The following is a 22,130-nucleotide window of genomic DNA, read 5'->3' on the forward strand; positions in this document are numbered from 1 at the left end:
GTGCAAACTTCCCGCTGAGCGCCCGTAAATCACATGTGGCTCATCGGCCGGTCCAGCCTCCACTGGCTCAGCGCATGGTAAATCACATGACCATCTGTGTATTGTGGCGCGCAGGAGTCTTTTGGCGCATTTGGGGACAAGAGTAACCAGAGAGGGAAAATAACTCACACCAAAGCATTTTAAGGGCAACAAGGTTCTTCATCACTGTCTGTCGACATCGTTCGTGGCCGTTGCCTCCTCTCTCTCACTGAAAAAAGAGTCCCTTAGGTGTTCTGGCTCACTAGGCTAAAGGTAATTTCGGGGATGTTTTAGCCCTGCTGTGTTTATGTTTCATAAGAGGGAGTAAAAGCTCGAGAGTGAATGTTGAATGTCAGATTTGCACTGTTGATCCAGTGCCGGTGTGCTATTTTCCCGATGACTAGCCTGATTAGCCAGACTAGCTGGAGTAAGTGAAACCAGACTGCTAGAATGAAAACGGTCTGCTAGCTCTCATCTAGGAAATATACGTCCATTTCTAAGGAAACTTTCCCAAGGTCTCAAATTCTCCACGGATATGTGATACCTTGTTATCAGCAGATGCTGACAAACTTTTATCTATAGGCATTGAAAGACTTTTCAAATGTCTTCTTTCCAGTTGTCTACTTCAGAGTAGACATGTCATCTGTACTGTTTCTCAAGCCTGTTTGCACTTAACGAGAGCGAGAAGTGGCCAACGGAGAGTGGTATACAGTAAGCTACATTTGGGACTTCAAAAGCCTTACAGTAGCAGAGAGAGCAGGAAGTGGTGGAGGTGATCAATCACACAGTGAGGACAGAAGTGTACAGTAGGCAGAGGTGCGTGTAAGGGAGTCACAGGCTCAGGGCGAGGACTCAGGATTCCGGCCAATAAATCTGCTTCAGATGTGACTGGAGATCTGGCCCAGATCTGCCCCACTACCTGAGACCCAACTGCTATCAAGGAGGTGAAATTAATCCGCATCAAGCAGATGCTGACCTTTCAACAAAAAATGTAACTCAAATTTAGTTCGTAATGTAGATTGAAAACATTCTAGATCTGGACCAGTGATATTACTGTAGCCAACATAGGGAGTCCAATCAAAGGCAATTCTTAGACAGCCCTCGTTTTTTTTTTTTTTTTTTTAAATGTGCATTTGTCATGATTATTAATGTGAGGCTTAAACATAACCTAGCATAGCATACTAATTTTCTGATGGATTATATAGAGGTGATTGCAATGGATGATGAATGAAATAGTTTGAGAATGTTTGTGAAGACATGGTGGAAAGACCATGCAACCTGACACAGGCCATTGAACTCTGGCCTGCAACTCTTCCGACTGACACAACTTTGCAGTGCAGATGAGTTGGAATGCAAAAGAAGAATAGCACTCCACATTTTTCTCTCTGAAACCTTAGGCTTCAATTACCCAAGGACATTGAACAGAAAAGCTGCCTAGCAGAGGATGGTGCTTCAAACCCTTCATCTCTCTGCTAGGGAGGAGCTGCGGCTCTTGAGCTGTTTGACAGCAGCTCTTGGGCCTCGGGCTGTTGATAGAATGCGTGGCTGATGCGCACCATAGTGATCGTAACCCCAGGTCCCTGATCGTATGTAAACAGACCCAGCAGCACCGCGGGGAGGAACAGGGATTGAGAGAGAGGTCCAACACGTGTGTCTCAGTGTGAACACATGTTACATGTCCAGGATGTTCAGGGAATAATAGGCAATATGGCCAAATTATATCACAGATTTGTATAATTTTCATTAGAATAGCTGAGATGAAATCTCTCCACTCATTTATTTTGTGTGTTTTATATTGCATAACTGCAATTCCAAATATCGATGCACTCTAGAATCTGATAGTGAATAATTATTGACTCTGAAAAGCTTTAACATTCCTCCAACTGTGCATGTTTTGAAAGTGACAAAATACTGTGGCTGATTGCAAGTAGATGAGTTGGCTGCGAGCCAAGGAGACAGACAGGGAAAAGTTCTGAAAAGCCTTTGGGTTCAAAACCGCCATGAACCTCTTCACCTTAAGCAGTCTGTAGCTACAGGCGAGATAGCCTTTCACAAAACCAGCCCGGGGGACAATGTCTGTGTTGTGTCTGACAAAAAGGCCCATTTTTCACACTGGATTGTGTTTCTCTCTTTTTTTCCACCGCCTCACAGTCCAAAAACAACTGCCAGAGAGAATGTCAAAAATGTAACTTCTCTAAGGATATGTACAGTAGGCAGCCTCCTCCTTGGTAATATTAACGTTTTGCCCTTTTGTTTTACAGCAGTTGCAAAAAGCAGTTGATAATAATTGTGAATTAGAAAGAAATACCAATGAGAGTGCACTGTCAGAAATTGATTTGGATACTGAATGCACTGAATATGTCATATTTAAAACAAAGATGGTGCTTGACCAACTAAAACACAAACTCACTTTCTCTTCTCTTTCTCTCTCAGTGCAAAAGACGTTCCCTCGTGCTTAATGTTTACGTCTGCAAGACGGAAACCATATGACATTAGTCTTCATCTGTGGGGGAATGCCTGCGAGAAATAAACAAGGGATGAATTTGCATTTAGGCGCAAAGCCAGCAAACTAAATAGAATCATTCACTTTGCTCTCCGGCGTATGACAGCAGCAGGATGCAATGTGGAAGAGTGAGTGCTGTGCTCTGATTAATGCTGGGAGGGACTTTTACAAACATCTCTAACAGCTACAGTACACGTTTAGTATTTATAGAAACACCATTACTATTAGTTTGTATCTGCAATACTTTTACTATGCCATATGTGTCTATGATTATACTATTATTTTACTATTCCATGAATCTGCAGTTACATAAAGAGGACTGGTCACCTACCTTGTGTTTTATTGAAAAGTTGCAAGTACGTGTGTATGGTGTGGTGTGGTGTGGTGTATGATGGTATTTTCACTCTTGTACATCTTACTGTAATAATATAGTTATCTATCTATAATTTTAATAATGTAGTTCACCCAGGCCTATAGTGGCCAAAACATATTTGACCACTATAGGCCAGAATGACATAAAACGGTTTCAATTCACACACACAACCTGGGAGTGTTTACAGCTTTATTTATTTTATTTTCATTCAATTTTCATTTATGTATTCACACTACAAAATGCTAAATCCATGTCCTCTGGCTTTACAACCATTCTGGAAAGCTATTTGTCTCCAAAGAAACATTGACATGTTTACAATCTTTCAATTATTAAATGCAGCATTTCACTAGTCATTGTGATTAAGTCTCGAGAGTGGAGAGTATGGTTTGGCCAAGGCTTCCCCTCTCTCCCCTCTTGCCATGTGAATTGCGTGGTTTGTTATCGGTTTTGTCTCATTGGCAGCACTGTCTGAGACTTTGCTTAGTCTCTTTACATAGTGCTTTCTGGTCACTTTGTGGGTCTCAATGTATCTTTTGTGGAAGACAGATACAGTGTTTGAATAACAAGTGAACACACAGTGTTGTAAACCCAATACAAATATGTTTATTTGGATATGGACTAAACCTTTATACAAGAGGTGGAACTGCATTTCATTGTCCCTGTACTTGTACTCTGCACAATGACATTGAAGTTGAATCTAATGTTAGTTAACAGAGGTGGTTCCGGATTGATTGCAAGCCAACAAGATGAGCTTTTTGGTAAATTATTTTTATTTGAAAATGAAACATTCATTGTTGGTTTTTCTAGTCAATGGACACTTTGAACAAGTAAACAGTTTGTGCTCACATTTAAGTAAGTAGCCATTCATTTTTTCTTTTCGGTAATAACAAAGCCAAAAATTAATACCTTTGATGTGTTGTACTGTATTTGTGGAGCGTGCATGCTGATTGGGGCTATTTTCACTTCTGGACAGCTAATGGACAAATTGTTAATTCAATTATTATTTTTGGATATCATTCTGAACGTGATGATTACCAGACAGGCACAAAAATGGACGATTGGACGGATGGATTGATGAATAGGTGAGTTTTAGATAGATAAAAAATGGCTGACTAGATTGATAGATGGATAGATAGATAGGTGAATGGATGGATGGCTGGGTAGGAGTGAGTAGTAGACAGCTGACTAGTCCAGATGAGTGTGCTATGTTTCCGGGCTTCCCTCCGAGGGTGGCCCAGTCGGGGCATCTGTTCTCTCACGTCAGAGACTTTTGCTGGCACATTAAGCATGAAAGCTTGTTCCATTTCATCTGTTTTCTGTTTTTAATGCACATCATACAGGGCTGTCAGCACCACCTGATGAACAACAGGTGATAGAGGCGTTCTTATCTAATCGCTTTTGGATGGTGGAAAGGGATTGTGTTTGTGGTGGCTAGAACTGTCATGATACAGTATCTGATACACAGGCTTCCACTTCCACACTACAGACAGCATGCAGAGGTGGTGCACAGCATTTCGTAACTCAAAGTCATGTAATGGCCTAGTCTTACCAATTATGTACAGTTAAGAACAAACTTATTCATACCCCTAATTAAATTAAATATTGATTTAATGTTGATTTCCTCTTGGCCAATATGTTTGTTCTGACTGAAAATGACATGCCAAAAGCTTGTAAGAAAATGTGGGAGAAACATGGAATCAAAAAAAGAAGTGTTTTCATCCTTTTTAACATTTTATGAAAAATGGCATGTCCAAAATTATTCATACCCCTTTTAAATACTTTAAATAATCAATGGAAACATCTTTATTTGCATTCACAGCTCTCAAAATTGTTCTTATAATACCTACCAAGCCTCTCCATGTCTCCACAATGATTCTAGACTGCACCTTTTCAACAGCAATCTGGGTTTTGATTATTTGTTATCAATCTGGCCTTGTGCTCACTTTTTTGATGGATTAACCCCAGCACAAATATTAACCCAACAAAGATTAACCAAACGTGACAGTACAACGAATTCTTGCGATACTCGGTTGGATTGCATATACATACATATGTTATGTGTGGTAAAAATATTACTATGTTACTCATACTGTGTTATGAGATTGGGAAGTTAATCAAGGGGAACAGGAGCTGGAGAAAGGGGAGATACAGTAGAAGTGTAAAAGCGAATAAAAGATCTTTATATATTATAATTATACCTGTGACCCGCCTTCCTTCCACGCCTCAGTGAGACTGGATAATCCACCAATAGTTCCCCAAAATTATTACATTATTCAGAAAAACTGACTTGCTCCTAGGCTTACATTTAGGATAATAGTTTACCATTGGTCATGTCTGATCATGTCTAATGTGCATGCTGATACAAGGTTATTTTTTAAACATTTATTTGCAAATTGTGTTAGACAGTAGTAGTGAGTGATAGTGATAAAATAGAGAAAAAACACAGTAATACCCACTATAGCGCACATAAAGAGCAAGGCTGTCCCCACCCCACAGATCATACAATACAGAGTTGGCTCCATTAGACAGAAATGTAGGTCTTGGAAAAACAAAGAGCAAATCCATAATGACCAAAGCCCTGTCAACCAAGGTCTAATAGTCTACCAGTAGCAATGGTTTGGCACTAAATATCCCCTTATGCAAATAGAGTACAGCCACAATTACTCTCAGGATATTAGGCTTGAACAGGCAAAGGGTGACTTCATCATCCCCACTTGCCCACTGGCAACACATGAAACCACCCAAACCAAGATTTGAATGAGGATTTTCCAATAAACTCCCACAAAAATGTGAAATGAGGAAATGGTGAAATCCAAAACAAATCCACCAGTGATCTGGGGGGTATTCCAAGTACATGGTTTAGTGGAAAACCTGGGTAAGTTAACTCAGAGTAAGTGGTAAACCTCCTACAACAAGAGCCCTATGGCATTGTTTAGTCAGGAGAATGAAGCCATACAGCTCTTCTATTAGGAGGTTTACCGCTTACTCTGAGTTAACTTACTCTGGTTTGTCACTAAACCATGTACTTGGAATACCCCCCAGGTCTCTTCGAAGATATGGTGATGAAAGATATCAAAACAGGGCTTTGGTGGGTTTCCACTGCCAATTACTTGGATCATTGTCTGTAACTACTGTTGTTTGAAATGTAATCTGTGTTTATAATGTTGTGTTGGCAAAGAACTCAGACAAGGGAGTTTTGATTAGACCAAACAAAAGCACCAACGATGCAACTTGGACAATCTTCATCAAAATGAACAAGGCAAATATTTAGTTATTAAATACTTCCATGTACAACATCCAGATGGACACAGAGGTACCTTTTCTATCAAAACAAAATACTTTAAAGGCTCTTTTAAAGAGTGGATTTGAAATTTTACTCCATCAGTGGAAACATACAGTACATTTCCCATCAGAAACAATCTAACAGGTTTGCATTCTTGTGTAACAGAACAGTTCTATAACAGAATGCCATGTGTCTCATGTCAAACACACAATCACTCCATGCCTATGGCCAGTTGAAACACATGGCCCCTTATCGCTATCAAGATGGGCCATCTCCTAGATAGGCTCGACAGGACCAATATGTTAACAGCAAATGCACATCTTGTGCTTCACACCCAGAACACTACAGCATGTCTCATCAACTCCAAAAACGATCTGGCATTCTTTGGTGCTAAAGTCATAAAACTGCTAGATATCGGGAGGGACCCTCTGTGATTGAAGAAAGGCAGAAAGAAAGAGAAGAAGAAGAAGAACAAGAAAAAGAAGAAAAAGAAAAAAGGGAGGCTTAAGACATGCTACTACCAGACTGGCCACCACCCCCACTTAGAGAAATCTACTCACTTACCATCAAGATAAATTATTCCCTTGAAAGTAAAGCTAACATGGTAGATTATGGGGGTGGGATAAGGGCAGTTGGGTCGACGAGGGGTTATTGAGGCTTGTTATAGGGTCTAACGGGTTAAGTCAAGCTTTGAGTTCATAGCATACCCCCCCACTATCGACATAGACATTAGGAGGCCTAACAGAAGAGAAGATGACCCCTTGCCTCTCTGACCACCCCAGACAATGACACACACACACACACACACACACACACACACAAACACACACACACACACACACGCAGCGAGAGAGAGAGAGAGAAACACACACACACACACACACACACACACACACACACACACACACACACACACCAGCCCTACCTCCCTCTTACTGTGAGGGATCAGGTGACCTCTCTTACCTTTGAAATCTGGGATGTGATCAAATAGCCCGCCATCAGTTAAAGCTCAGAAGCTTTGCACAATGACCCCTTTCTCCCCTCAATGGAAAACAGGAACCCCTGCTGCCCACAAAGGCTCTGATAGACACAGTCTTATGCAATTGGAATGTGAGTAAGCTTATGGATTAGCCTGCTAATGATGTTCAGATTGACCAGACCACTTCATGACAAATGGTGCGGTAGCTTAAAATAAACCCCCTCCAAAAAAAAGAAAAATAAAGAAGAATGAGAAATGATGTGATGACAAATCATATCATAGCCATTCCTTCAATTCGCTATACTGAGGCTGATCACTGTAGATTTGTAGCACTTCAGCGTGAACTCAGATGTGTCTATTCAGGTTTTTATTATAAACATACACATGTACTGACATATGAGATTAGAGATGATATTTGGAAATATTTGAAAAAAAAAAAACAATCACAAATCGCAATTACTATTTAAATATTAAGATGTTTTAAAACACAATTTTGTCAGTTTTTTTGTTGATGCCCAAACAATGAGAAAGATGTTAAAACAGCACCCTCTGGAGACATTTAAGGTTACTGTAACAACTCATTTGTAGTGGCTCACCAGATCCTAAGCATGTGAGTGAGTAGTTATATGCATGATACTTCTCCAAATTTAAGAATATATGTTGATGGCTTTATGTAAAACAGCCTTGGCATTTGAAAATGAGATGGATGTTGAATATATCAGTATTGTAATCATATTTGTTATTATCTATTCCTAATGTGATGTATAATTATCTTTTCATAATCCTGTGCCTTCACTTAATGAGTGCATTAATGCACTTTATGATTATCTATGCTATACATAATATTTAAAAATGCATACCATCACACATCTAATCAACTTATTTGCATACCATACAACATTACAAAATTAGGACAAGAAGGTATAATAATTGGTCCTTTCCAAGACACTATATAGAAGTTGGCCAAATGCCTATCTGTAAAGAGTCATTAAATACACATCTGTTTACAGAAGTGCATGAAAGTTCACATTTGATTCCACATAATGTCAGCATTATAGTAATGAACAGAAGGAGGCTAAACACTTCAATTAACCAAACAGGTTGGTTATTTTGGGCTTTTCAAAGTTCCATCTCAGCAGTGAGAACATAATGGTGCCCTCTGTTTCACAATGTGTCCTTGTGCATTTCCATCATCAGCATTTTAATTAGAGTGTTTGTAATTTAAAAAGCTTTGATGGGGTCATTCCCTTCTGATTACGTTTAACATCTCAATATGCCGGGGCATCTTTTATTGACAGCAATTTGGAGTAATCACTCGTAAATATTGTTTGTAATGATTATGTTGATCCATCACTCCGGCGACAGAGGCTCAGTATGCGAAGCACGTATACAAGGCCCACACTGCCCTCTTTCCTATTGAAAATCCAAAGATCTGTCTTATCAATCTTCGGTTGCTTTAAACGAGCGCATTAATTATTTATTCGCGCCCAGTGCCGCCCACTAAAAAAAGGGATATTACAAAAGCTAAATATTTTAAGGGAAGGGACATGAACATGCTGTTTTCAGTGTTTCAGTGGCTATGTTTCCTTAGAAGGCTGCTTGTGTTCATGTGTGATGTCCCTTGTAGTGTAGGAGCCATGGTCAGGGAGAGGAACTTTATTGTCAACACCTTTCAACCCCACACAAACTGCTGCAAACAGAACATCTGTTGTCTCATTATGGTCTCAGCGCAACTCAGAGGAAATTGGGTAAGTTATGTAAGGGTCATAGAATTTAAACAAGTAGGCCTAAATGAGGATGGACTGTCCTTGGTTTGATCCCCGCACCAATTTACCCCACCATATGGCTCGATTAGCTGCGTGGGTATTTGGGGGTTACATTCAAACGTGTGACAGCATCCGGTTAGAAGGACAGACCCATCTGCTTAAAAGTACTCATCGGCACCTTAGAAGCAGAAAACTGCACACCCTGACATTTTTCTCTGGGCTAAAACAATGTAGCAGTAAAAAGAAAAGATGAGGTAAAGACACTGAACAACCATTTCACTAGCAGAGGGTGTGTTTGCATTTTGTTTCTAACTCTGTTCTTTTGCCTACAGCTGTCCTTCTGTTGTTTTTCTCTGCCAGTGAGTGAAGAGATGGTGTCTCCTCTCTGATGGCTTTGTAATGGACATGGTGACAAATGCATTGCTGTATGGACACACTCCAATTATATGGCTCAAAATACCTCAATCATAATTAAAGCATCTCTTCTCTGGGAGGACTCGTAAGCATAGACTCTGAAGTAGATGCGTGTAGCTTGCTTTGTTGTGGTGTAAATGGGTCAGTTGTCTTTGGAAATAATTTTTCCCTCATCGTCTTTTCCCCTCTGCAAGTTCTTGTGAGAAGGCAAGTCCTCATTACATGTAGACAATTTTCCCCTGAGCTCAATTATAAACCGATACCAAGCATCTGATACAACAGAACATCCTGTTTCATGAGTGGCGCACACTAGATGATGATCAGGAAAAGGGGATTTTAATTTAAAAAAATTCCTTGCATTGACTGTACAGTGATATCACACTTGTACTGTACTTTGGAAAGTGAGTTTTAGTGTAGGCCTACAGTTAATCCTCCTTGGAATCTCTGCTGTTTCATTTTTTCATACATGAAAGAATATTCATGCAGTTAAGCTCTCTATTAGCATACAGGATTGAAAATGCTAATTTAGCAATTTAGCAGGATGATTTGTAATAACCAGATATTATAAAGCTTTATAATATCTATTGTAATAACTATAAATATCAGTTGTAAGGTGCATATAATTTAGAGTGACAGAACACATCTTATGTTAGAGAGAGAAATGCAGTTAATTCAGTTAAGGAAAGAATGATTCTGATTCTGCAGCAGACTTTAAATCTTTATCAGACATGTCACAGGACAAAAGTCATAAAGAAGAACCAACATCTGACAGAATATACACCGAAGACAGACAGAAACAGGATTTATGGAAACAACCAAAATGAGAGGGCATCACAAATAACAGGATGCTCGTCTTAAGGGGTGTAAGGAGAAATACTGCAAGATTTTGTTTCAGCAAGCATTAGAAACAAGCTGTGTATTCTAGTGCCGCTTCCCCTTAACAATTGTCATTGTCCAACATCCCACACACAGCTGTAGACATTATTCTACCAGGTACCAGGAAGGCAAACTTCCGAACGGATGTGGTAAGGAATGCCGCAAGTGGAACCGCCTTCAAATTGCTAATAGAACAGAACATGACAAACCTGAACACAAATACCACTTTGTCAGAGAACAACTGTTGTGACAGGTGTGTTTATAGTAAATAATGATGAGAATGAGCTGATGCAATTAACACCATGACAAGCAAACGAGGAATGTGAGAAAATTCATTTAGACTATTTCACCACATTAGCCACTGTTTTACATTTCATTCACCGACTTCAACCAACCCACGACTCGTATAGTATATATTTTGGAGAAAGGCAACATGTTCTTAATATGTTGACTAAGTTACTTTTTTGGACAAAGGTCATGATTTAAAATCACTGCAAAATGCAACAGTCACTCAGAACCTTGTAGAAATATGAAGGACCAGGAATACATAAACCATAGTGTAACAAACTTTTATCTTGTGGAAACTACACAAGTACCTGTTAAAGTGTCCATTGCACATCCATCACTGCTAAATAGACAGGAGAAATGCAGATTCTTTTTTCACATTTGAAAGGGCTAAAGATATACACCGTAAATCCTTATGGTTTTCCTGCAGGCATTGCACTGAACACTGAACTGCTAAAAGATTTACAGCAGATTAAAGTAATGGAACTCACAATTTTTTAAAGAATAATGATGAACAACTTAGATAACTGCTGTTAGTTGGTGTTATACGTATGGCTAATTAAAATGTTCCACTGGTAACAATCCAATATGAGAGAATGTCAAACATGGTGATTTTCAAAGAAAGTGGCGAGAGAAAGAGAAAAACATTTAAATCTGAAAAAAAAAAAACATCATCTAAACTGATTCTGACAGGCAGTATCTATATCGATAACTTTGAACGAAAGGCAAAATGTACACAATCTCATGTTCACCTGATATGTTGTTCTCACACCGACAGCATACAGACTTATACTCAGACTTTTCAAAACACACAGAATAAAGTAGCAGGATACCGGTGGCAGAGCACAGTAAATCTTTGTGATGTGCTGTACAATGATAAAGGAGACACAAACAAGAACAATCAAACTTGCAGTAACAACCCCCCGAGTCTTTGCTACTCACAGACTTATTTTCCACAGCTATACCTGATGAACCTTATGCACCTTGTAACCCCCCCATGGTTGGCATGGTCATCAGGAACACAAAGTCACTTTGCAGAGAGAGAGAGGGACGATGTGCAAAGCAAAGACCAATGTCATGGGCCCCCTCTGTGCCTCTCTCTCCATATCACCTTCTCTTGTCATCTTTGCCCCACAACACGCTGTCCATGAACAGAGTGGCCCCTATAGTGTCAGTGTGCCATGATGTGGAAGGGGACCGGGCGGTCTGCGTAAGCTCGCAACCCCACAGTGCTTTTGTGCTGTACGCTCGGTCATGCCGGTGGTCGTGCTCTCACAGGGCCGACACCCTGACGATGTTCGAGCTGGCCGTCGTCACAACGCTGGCTCCGGGGTTAGGGAGGCCGTGGCTGTCGTCGTCCTCCTCGGTGGAGCTCCCCGTGCTTGGGGTCTGGACACTGATGATCGCCGTGGTGACCTGCTGCAGCTGCTGTCTGGTGTTGCGACGGTCCACCTCATTGGTCTGCATGTTGAGATTAGAGCGACTAGAGGGAGAACAGGACACACAGAGGATTTCAATGCCACCCAAAACAATGGATTTATCAACAGTAACCATGACATGTCTGTAAACAAATGCAATAGAATAACATGTGAATGGAGAACAAAAGCACTGAGCCAGAACTCCTGTTTGAATGAACACTTTTGTTTCATCAACCCAGGCACTTTATCGGCCTTCAGAAACAATAGTGGCTGTTCATAGATGTTTACCATTGAATGATTTTTAGTATAAAAAACAATATATTTTTTTGTAAATTGGTAATAAAGAAGCAAAGCAGTAGGTAAGAGAAAATAGCAGTAAGGAAGACAGAATAATTTTAGACAGCATTTATTTACCATTGCACTCTAAAGATTAATTGGTAGCACGACACCACACCCTGAATGTCAATGTATATACACTGACGTATTACTCACTGGTGTATACAGACTCAGGTAGCATTACACTGCCCTCTAGTGTTTCTTAAAAGTATTGAATGATCTGACCTCTGACCTACAGGACGTGGCCAGATGAAATGCAATCCAATTGGCTGTATAATATGCAAATACACATAGGTTAGCATTTCCATATCAGTGCTACAGCTGCAACTTGCTGTTGCTACTGTACCTGCTAAATATGCAAAGCCTCAACAATGCTAATAAATGTAGCAAAATTCCACAATCATGACTACAACAAGCAAATTAAAATCACAAAAAGCAACAAATGCAACATTACAGTTCAGTGATTTAGAGGTATCCAAAATAACTGAGGCAAGAATTAAAAGTGTTGATTACTATACTAAGTTTTGTTTTTTTCCATAGCATGTAACACAGAGCTAAAAGTCAGCCCTCTATGCCACTGAAGCACAGTTTTGTGAGGACAGGTCAGCGGTGGGCCTTTGTCTTTGTGCATGTCCTTCTGTTGCTCAGTGCCACCTGACACAGCGTTGTCGCTTGTGGGAGTGATGGATGGACCAGTGCTCTGCTTCTGCTCCTCTCGCGGCCCAGATGACCCGTTCGACCCGCTTGACCCTTTCCCCTGTTGTTCGACTGTGAACTTTAGCCACCCTTCAGGAGATAAAGTCCCTCCTGTCCACACTCTTACCCAGGTGGTGCACATGCAGTAAAACACAAGGGCAGCCAGGGAACCATGTATTATTACACTGGACCAGAGAGGACAGGCAAACCTTTTCACTACTGTTGTCTTCGCAAAGGTCCATAGGTCCAGCCATGAGTTCCAAACTACCCCTACAGCCTGTAAATGTATAACTGTAACCTATGTCTAAACTTACAAAGAAAGTGAATTTGAGTGGTTGGTGGCTAGAGATGGCTGATAAACACCCTGGTGTGTCGCCAGTGGTGCCTTACAGCTCATCATTCCAGGTAGATTTATATGCACAATAGAAAGACAGAGGACCTTTAAACTAATTCCAAGAGGCGAGCTGGGAATCCTATCTACACTCGTGTTTAAATATTCAGGAAACCTGTAGCAAGAGATGGATCGAGTGATTTAAATCAATTTAATTATGAACGTTACAACACCCGAGAATGTATATCTTGGCAGCTTGACTATTAAATTACCCAGAAATTAACATTATTATCCCCATATGAACGTAAATGTTGATTTTTTACGCTGGAAATGTGACTAGACACTATGTCTCCACGGCACTCTATACATCATCCAGATAAACGCATCTGCATCAAGGCGGAATGTGAGTGTCTGACCTGCTGCTGTGGAGCTGCTGCTCAGCACACTGGATGTTGATGGCGCTGAGCTCCTGCAGGCCCGGCGACTTTGGCAGCGTGTGCGTGAGCATGTGCGGCTGGGTGTGCAGGGCCGGCAGGCTGGCGTTGGGCACCGGGGTGGGGGTGGAGCCCCTCTTGCTTCTGCGGGAGCAGCAGGTGCCCGTCAGGCCGTCCTGGCTGGAGCCGGAGGGGGTTCGGGAGTGGGAGCGGTACGGTTGCAGGGCCCCTTCCAGACAGTTCTGCTCAAATAGCTGCTCATCCACAAACTCGTGGCCCTGAGGAGATAAGGGGAGGGAGAGAGAGAGAGAGAGAGAGAGAGAGAGAGAGAGAGAGAGAGAGAGAAGAGGAGAGGGGAAGGGAGGAAATAAGGAGAAAGAGAGGAGAGGTAGAGAGAGAGAGAGGGAAGGAGTAGAGGTGGACCACATGGGGAAAGGTGCAAAAACAAAAAGAAAGTGAAAGAGACAAAAGGAAATGAAATACATAAAGAAACAAAGCAACTAACAATGATAAGTCAGACAAAAGCGAAAACACAGTTTTAACCATGAGCTTCTGCTTATTTTGCAAAACAGCCTGATGTTTTTTCTCCTTCCGACAGTGAGCTCTAAAGGGCCTACATGAAATCTGTTTAAAAGGCTTTTGAGAAACTCTCCAGTCTGCCATTATCTGATTTTATTTTGCCTCCTGAGCTTTTCTACTCAGCTGAATAACCGCGTAGACCCAAACTGCTCGGTGATTCAGCATTTTGGAAATCAAATAACTTTAAAGAGCAACAGACTGGGCATATTTGGACTGCATTTTGTTTCTGGAGCAGGGAATGACTCACAGTAGTTTTCTCCAAACAGTGCAATAGGTGGTGATGTTGGCTCTCAAGCAGGGATGAGGTCTTGTTCAAATGCTGTTGTTCCACCTCTGAGGCCTACACACACACACACACACACACACACACAAAACCAGGAAACACAGATACACAAACACAGAGACGTTCTCACACATGCATACATGTACATACATACATAAAATATTTTCATAAAACTTACTAAGGCTAATCCTGTTAACCCTTAAAGGAGTACCGTCACACTGGTGTGACGGGAATGTTGAGAAATGAACGTTCTAAAGAATATCTGGGTTCATTGAATTCAACATAGAATTTTAGAACCTTCAATTGTTGCGGAACTTAGAACGTTCAAAAACCTCCACCTTTAAGGGTTAATCTTATAAGCACTTACTGTGCATTGCCAAACAGAACTCTAGAGTCCATCATTGAAAAATGTAATAAACAAACAAATATATAAATGAATAAATCAATGAATAAATCAATGAATCAACCAATAAACATACGTTAAATACATGAGACATACTGTATAAAGGCACTAGTACATAGTAGCCAAACTATATAGCCAGTGCTCTGTGCTGTTTTATCCATTTAGTCCATTTTGCCATGATAACATAATACAAATCTGTCATCTTGGACTGTAATGCATTGATGAATTGGAAGCCAGGATCACTTTCATACACAGATTACAAAATTGGATTCATAGAGGTCTATCAATATTGACAGACTGCCCTCAGATTCAAAGACTTTCAAGGGAGCAGCGCTATGCTCTGAATATCTGGCTCATACTACTCTCTCTCATCCGAGAGGAGTCTCGGTCCAGTGAATGCATTATTGAGCCAATGCGTCACTAACCTAGGAGGAAGGCCTCTGGCTGGACGTGTGTAGGAGTATAACAAACGATGGAGATCAAAGATCCCGGAGGTTGTGTGATGGTATTTTGGAAGCCTTTAAAGAGGGAAGCCGGACAGAAAAAGACAGCTCTTGCCGAAGTCATTCTGTTTGTTGCCAAACTTGCCCTGTACGACGTTATTCCTGTGACACCTCACTCTACTGCACATGTCACAATGGCACGGCCATGGCAAGGTCGTATATCTCAAAGCACAACACAGCTGACAGCTCCATCCATAAATAAAAAAAAAGTATAAAGTCAAACACCTCATGAGTCAGATTCATATAATTACTTTCTGTTCATTCAGACTGACTGTATTATGAACAGAAAGGGGAATTAATGGCTCGATAACGGAAACATGGCAACTTCTGTGGATGTCTAACATTGCTGATGAGCATACACACTAAGCCTTTGCATGGCACCCACAAAGGAAACATTATGATTATGGCAGAAAGACCAATGCACCCTCCTCTCCTCCCTGCTTGTGTTAGGCAGCTCTCATCAAATGCTAATTAAAGCTAATTGGCTGTATCATACTCTGATTGGAGCCTGTATTCCTTTCATCTGGTGTGACATTCACTGGGAAGAGAGTCAGAGCATGGGGCAAAACAGAGAAAGGAGAGAGCGAGAGGGAGAGAGAGAGAGGGAGAGATGGGGGTGTTGGTACTTTTCCATGAGATAACCAGGGACTTTTTAATTTCTCATAACTCCTAATTAAAACAGAGCTAGTGAGAGAGTCCTCTGGCCTGATTTCATTATCTATACCTCACGCTGCACCCGAGATGAGCACAGAACCGAAAAGGCCCAAACAAAATGGTGTCACTGCCACTGGAATTTGGCACATGGGGATTAATCACTTATGCCAAAGACAGAGGCAGGGTGCTCCAAACCAACCAAACTCACACAACTCAATTTTTCAATTAGCTAACATTGTGTTCTGTCTTTCAGTGGTATTTGAATTGGATGTGCAGTCTTTGAGCATGGATACGGGTTTTGAAGTAGTTTAGATTGTAATGTATACATGTTGAATTGTATTCATGAGCAGGGTGAGGGTAGAAAAACACCAGACACTAAGTCAAATGTTTTCCATGCTTTCCTTGAATGTATTATGTCAAGCTGCTATATGTATAAAATAGTTTCAAACATTCAGAAATTAACCAGACATAGCAAAAGAATGTGAAAAAAATGCCTATGGTCTGTGTTGCCCAGATACAAGTTAGCATGCTAACCAGTTAGCCTCAGCCCACACTCTTGCATGATACCATTTTGTACTCAAGAGTGGGTCATCACAGGTATAATGCTGTATTCAATATGACTCAAAGCTTACATCTAAACACACTAGAAACACCAACAGCTGATGGAGGAAGAGAACAAGGTCAATCTGTCATGATTCTGATACCGCAGTGTTAAGAGTTTGATAAATTTATAAATCATCTTGAACTATTTTATGTTTTTTTTTTTTTTATTCCTGAGTTTGAGTTACATACAGGGGTTTCAGTCCTTTAACAAGTCATGCTGATAAGGCTGACCAGATAGGAGAGACTCTTGAACACACAGAGACACACAAAGACACACACACACACACACGGACCGACAAAAGAGAAACGGAAGGCCAGTCAAAGATAACAGGCGTTGACTGTTTCCAGTAGAGGCCCTGTCAGTGTTCTTTTCACCCAGGTGGAAACAGACAGCAGCCCTCCCTCCAGGCCGCCCTCCCATGGGACCGCCCTCACCGTGAGATCCAGCAGCTCGTTCAGTAGCCCGTTGCGTTTGGTCTGCAGGTAGGCGGTGGAGCTCCCCTTCTTGGCTATTCTTATCCGGGCGAGTCGGGCTTTCTGTGTGTGGGCAGAGAGGTTTTAAGGTGTTAGACAGGGAGTAGGAAGAGTCACGTTTCCTAATGCTCACGGTGCTCCGCCTGATCAGCTCCCACCCAGCCCAGCCCCGGGCCATGACCAAATTATGAGTTGGATCTGACAAATGGCTTTTATATGTATTGGGATTTTGACAATTATGCTTAAGGCTAGTGGAGAGGTGTTGAATAAAACATTGGGGGAATAAAGCACTAAGTAACTATAAGGTAGAACACAGCCATTGTTGAATATAAAACCGCCAGGCAGATATCAGAGCAGAAAGGCAGTGGACTACTGCAGAATTGCCTAATGATATACTCAAGTCACTTTGCAGTAGAATAACCATATGGGGTGCCAGAGAGCATTAGACATGGGTGCTCATCATCCATGCAACTTCGAAACAAGACAAAATAACAAAACAGTCCTCCCACCCTCTCTCCTACAGAGGAATTGCCTAATGATATACTAGAGTTAAGTCACTTTGTAGTAGAATAATGTAAAGGACTGTCATAAAGCTTCAGACATTGGAACCCACCATTTGTGCAACACCAAAATAAAAACAAAAGAAAAATGTTTTGGGCTTTGACCAGGTTCTCTGAAGCCTCATCATTATTTTTAGCATAAAGCATCTAACTTAAATCACTAGCTTATGTTGTTAGTGCGCCCTTAATGTAATGATTACAATTGGACCCAAAAAGATGTACCTTTACATCTTCTAAGGTCTGAGGAGAAATATTTGTTGGAAAACCTGGTTTAGCTGGTGGTTCAGCTTTGGAACCAACTTCCTGATGACATTAAAAATGTCCTAGCTGTTGCCAGTTTTAAATCTAGACTTAAACCAAACTGGTTTCAGATGCTTTTGGCTAACTGATTAAATGCACTTCCTGTCAATCAAAGACACTTCCTGTTAATCAAATGCACTTTGTGTTTTTATGTCTTTGGATTATTTTATGTACTTTACTTTGTAAACTATTTTTATTTTACTGCCTTTTTTATGCTTTTATTTACTATTCTTTGCATTGAACCCAGAACATTGAATTACCCTGCATGAAATGCACTATATTAGTACAATTGCCTAGCCTTGACAAATCCTAACCACCAAAGAGTGCCCTCAATAGAACTCAGAGACTGGGAGTATATTGGAGCAGGGGAATTGTTTTAGAATGGATATGACTGTACAAAGTTCAGAGTAAAATATAGACTGAAATATAGATATTTCTAGCACTAGACAGCAGAAGACAAGCCCTGAATGTGCTTCTCCCACTATATAGGGCCATTATACCATATAATTTGCTCAGAGACTTACTGCCAGGGCTCCTCAGGAGAAACCCACTGAGGTTGTGTAAGAGAAAAGTAATAGGGGCCATTTGTGGATTGTGAAGTGGATTGTTTCAAAGAAATAGTGGGGCAATTCATGCCTGCATGTTCCAAGAGCCAATACAAAGAAAAACGTCAAAATATTTCACTGCAACACTGTCAGCATCATTCTCAAAGACACATTTAATGGCATCATTTAAGGTAAATGCAAAGGCTACACAGACATGATATAGTGGGAAAAAAGATTTGAGCAACTGTTCTTTTTAGTGTTACTGGTAATAATGACAGCTGCATCTTACTTTTTTGAAGGGACTTTAAGACTAGCACTATACCAAGAAATATAAGATTTTGCCTGACAACCATTTTTATGTTTACTTCACAGTACTACAGTACATGCGATTTGTGGAATATCCTCTCATAATCCGGTGACTAGGCATTTCTAATAATGTAATAATTACACAACTGAGGGAGTCTCTTTCAGAAAGCTCTATTCGGTGAATGCAATTCAGTAGATAAATCCCAGTTATCTCAAATCTAATGATGCCTGCTGGCAACGCTACAGCAGTCTGGTCCCAGCAGGATCAGCACATTCCCTCTCACTCTTGTAAATGATGTGGGAACATGTGGAGCTGGTGCTACAGTCATTACGTCTTTTACTGTCATTTGATACGACATATTATGTTCACTTCTTGTATTCTTCTGCATTATTCTTTATTTTTTGTCTGTTGTTAATGTTCTTCTGTAAAATGTTATGCAAGTCGGTTTGGACAAAAGCATACGCCAAACACCTTGACCATAAGATGGTGACAGAGAATAACATTTATTGATACTGGACTTGATGCTGATCCCATTCATTTCAAACATGGCCCCCGTAATGATACAGTATTGCATGTATTGCCTTTACTGATCAATTATTTAACTGTGTCTTATAGAATTTTGCTTGCAGCAATTCTGCTTTTGCGTAGAATGGATATCCAGCTGTATCCGGGTGTCGGGCTGGCCTTTTAGAGTAGTGCTTTGGCCACATGTGTCTCTGGAGGTCCTCTCTAATGGAAGTGGACCTTAAAACTCCACGGTGACCTTTCCCACTCCTTGTGTCTCGCGTGACAGGTTTTCTCCTCCCTAGACTCGCGCCCCAACAGAGCTTTGTCTCGTCGAGGCTCTACATGACTTTGTGCTGCCATTACCGGCCGTGACCCCGGACCATTTAGAGACGTGCAATGCTTGGAGTGAAAGCACCGAGCAGCACGCCCACAATCAACCTCGCCATTGGTTCACTAAATTGGTTCTGTGAATTGAGCTATTCTACTGTAGATTGAGGAGAGAGAGAGAGAGAAAAAAAGAATGAAGAGCTTTGGTGAAGAAAAACATGAGGTTGGTGTGTCAAACAGATCTGACCCTGATATGGCACAGTGAGTCCAGTGAAGGTCCAGTGAGTTTGCCCCAAGTCTAGGCCAGAACCGCACAAGTCTGGGTGGCCTCTGCACATCGACGGCGACATGAGTCGACGGCGACATGAGTGTGGGAAACTCTGCGTTCGAAATTCAATTGACATTCAATTTCATTGTTTTCAATACAACCGCGAAAACACCACCACCGAACCCTTTATGTCGCTGCCGTATAAATTACGGTACACTTCTATTTTTGTCGGCGCAGCTCAACAAAATGCATTCCTTATTGAATACTTGTCAGTGTGAATGGGCAAGAGACAGAAGGTGTTGGCGCACTGATGTTGGCGGCTATATGCAGAGCGCTTTATAGTTAATGTTGAAACCTACTGTACAGTATACTTCTAAAATGAGAGGATCTGTTTAAGCTTACTCATGCAGCAAAGGTCACCCTGAGTAGTGGGGAGATGCAATAGGTAAGCATTAGAAGGTGATGGAAGGTTGCTGGAAATGGTGAGGGCTTTTTATTTATTATCTGCTTTCTAGTTTAATAAACTGTGCTTGTATGTGTGGAGGACATAGCGTAGCGAGGCATTATACTTATGATTTTTTGGGCGTGAGGTTCAGGGGAAAGCAACATATTTTGATGCTACTGGACATGTACTGTAACCAGGAGGACAAAACCCATTAAACGAAACTAGGGGAAATGTTTGGACAAGGGCAAAAGTCTGGCATAAAACAGGTTGAAATAATCACCTGATAGTTTCACCATCAATTTTTGGACTCTTCAAATGCCACAGTCAAACATGGTCACCAAGAATCTGGGAGGATCTGGCATTTGGAAGCACTTTATCTGATATTCTCTAAGCCTCTTTCTAATGATAGTGTACATAGGCTCTCTCTCTCTCTCTCAATTGACTGAAACTTATTTTCCTGGGCACTGTGTGTATATGTGTGTAAGCAGATGGTCCCCAGTGGAGGTGAATGATTAAGCAGATTATTCATTTGACATTTCAGCTTCTCTGCAATAAACAAGGTTGCTCGTGCCACAGTTGTTTGCGAACCCAGTAATTAACACACCCCTAAGGAAGGTGTACAACAAAGTCAAACACACTCCACTTCAGTGGGCTCAATCATCGTTTAATCACAAAATACACACACCTGCTTGCACATACGTGTGCTTGTACTTCAGTACTTAACCCCCCAAAGCTTTACTGGACCTCATGTGGATTGAGGCTGAGAATTCAGCCAGCATCGTTCCTCTGGGTGTTGGAAGGTGACCGTGGATGACTTTTCTACACAGCGTCCCACTACAGGGTTTTTGGTTGAGCCATGCTGTGGGGGCCGATGCCATTAAAAGGTGGCAAGGTGCCCCCCATTTTCTTCTGTTACTCCATTTATCTCCAGAAATCTAAGCAATCCCTTCTTCCAGTCTCTCTGTCTGACTCTCCTCTCTGTCTGTCTTTCCATCCCTCTTCCTCTTTCTTCCTCTGTCTGTCTCTTTAACAGTACTGTTTATTTCTATCATTTTTCTCCCTCCCCCTTTTTTCCCCCATCAGGGCTGTGTCCTCTGCTCCATCCTTATCTGTCGTGCAGGAAAGGTCAGCCCCACCCGCTTTAAGGAAGCACTATGAGTGAAGGGTTTACTCTGGAGATGTTTAAGCCAAGGAGAGAGGGGTGATTTTTTAAGCCACAGTGGCTCCCTCTAAAATATAAAAACTCAACAACAACAACAACAACAACAAAAAAAGGCGATGAGATTTTCTCATATCAAAAGCTCTGTGCTGACACCTGGGACTGGCAAACAGGAGTGTATGGGGTGTGTTATTATTCAAATAGAATCAATTTAATTAATTTTATTCGAGCCTAGCAAAACGGGCAGTAAACAGATAATGGAATCTCAAGCTGTTGCCATTGTAACGGTTTTATTATTAAAGTCTGTTGTGGGGCAAATGGAATTGGCTGTTAGGAGAATATTAATTGTCTGGAAAAAAGCTTGTGCGATGTAAAATATTATATAGCCATATAGTGTTTAGTTTAACACCCTGTCACATAATTTGGATTCCCTTTACCAGGGCTGCTTCAGGCGTGTATTCAGTCACTGGGGAGTAAGGGCCCACTGCGACATTTAACAAT

General features: G+C 41.2%; 1 protein-coding gene across 8 annotated transcripts in view; it reads right to left on the minus strand.

The window, feature by feature from the left end:
• Positions 1-11,425: 11,425 nt before the first annotated feature.
• LOC125302228 (potassium voltage-gated channel subfamily D member 3-like) overlaps positions 11,426-22,130 on the minus strand; it is a 109,601-nt gene continuing 98,896 nt past the window's right edge. For all 8 annotated transcript variants that reach the window (XM_048255325.1, XM_048255319.1, XM_048255322.1 and 5 more), the window contains 4 exons: positions 17,173-17,274; positions 14,539-14,631; positions 13,695-13,990; positions 11,426-11,980 (listed from right to left, as the gene is read on the minus strand). In XM_048255325.1, the coding sequence (XP_048111282.1) occupies positions 11,770-11,980; positions 13,695-13,990; positions 14,539-14,631; positions 17,173-17,274 (702 nt within the window). In that variant the 3' untranslated portion in view covers positions 11,426-11,769. The remainder of the gene's footprint in view (positions 11,981-13,694; positions 13,991-14,538; positions 14,632-17,172; positions 17,275-22,130) is intronic.

The sequence above is a fragment of the Alosa alosa genome, chromosome 10 (genome assembly GCF_017589495.1).
Source record: "Alosa alosa isolate M-15738 ecotype Scorff River chromosome 10, AALO_Geno_1.1, whole genome shotgun sequence".
NCBI classification, from domain to species: Eukaryota; Metazoa; Chordata; class Actinopteri; order Clupeiformes; family Clupeidae; genus Alosa; species Alosa alosa.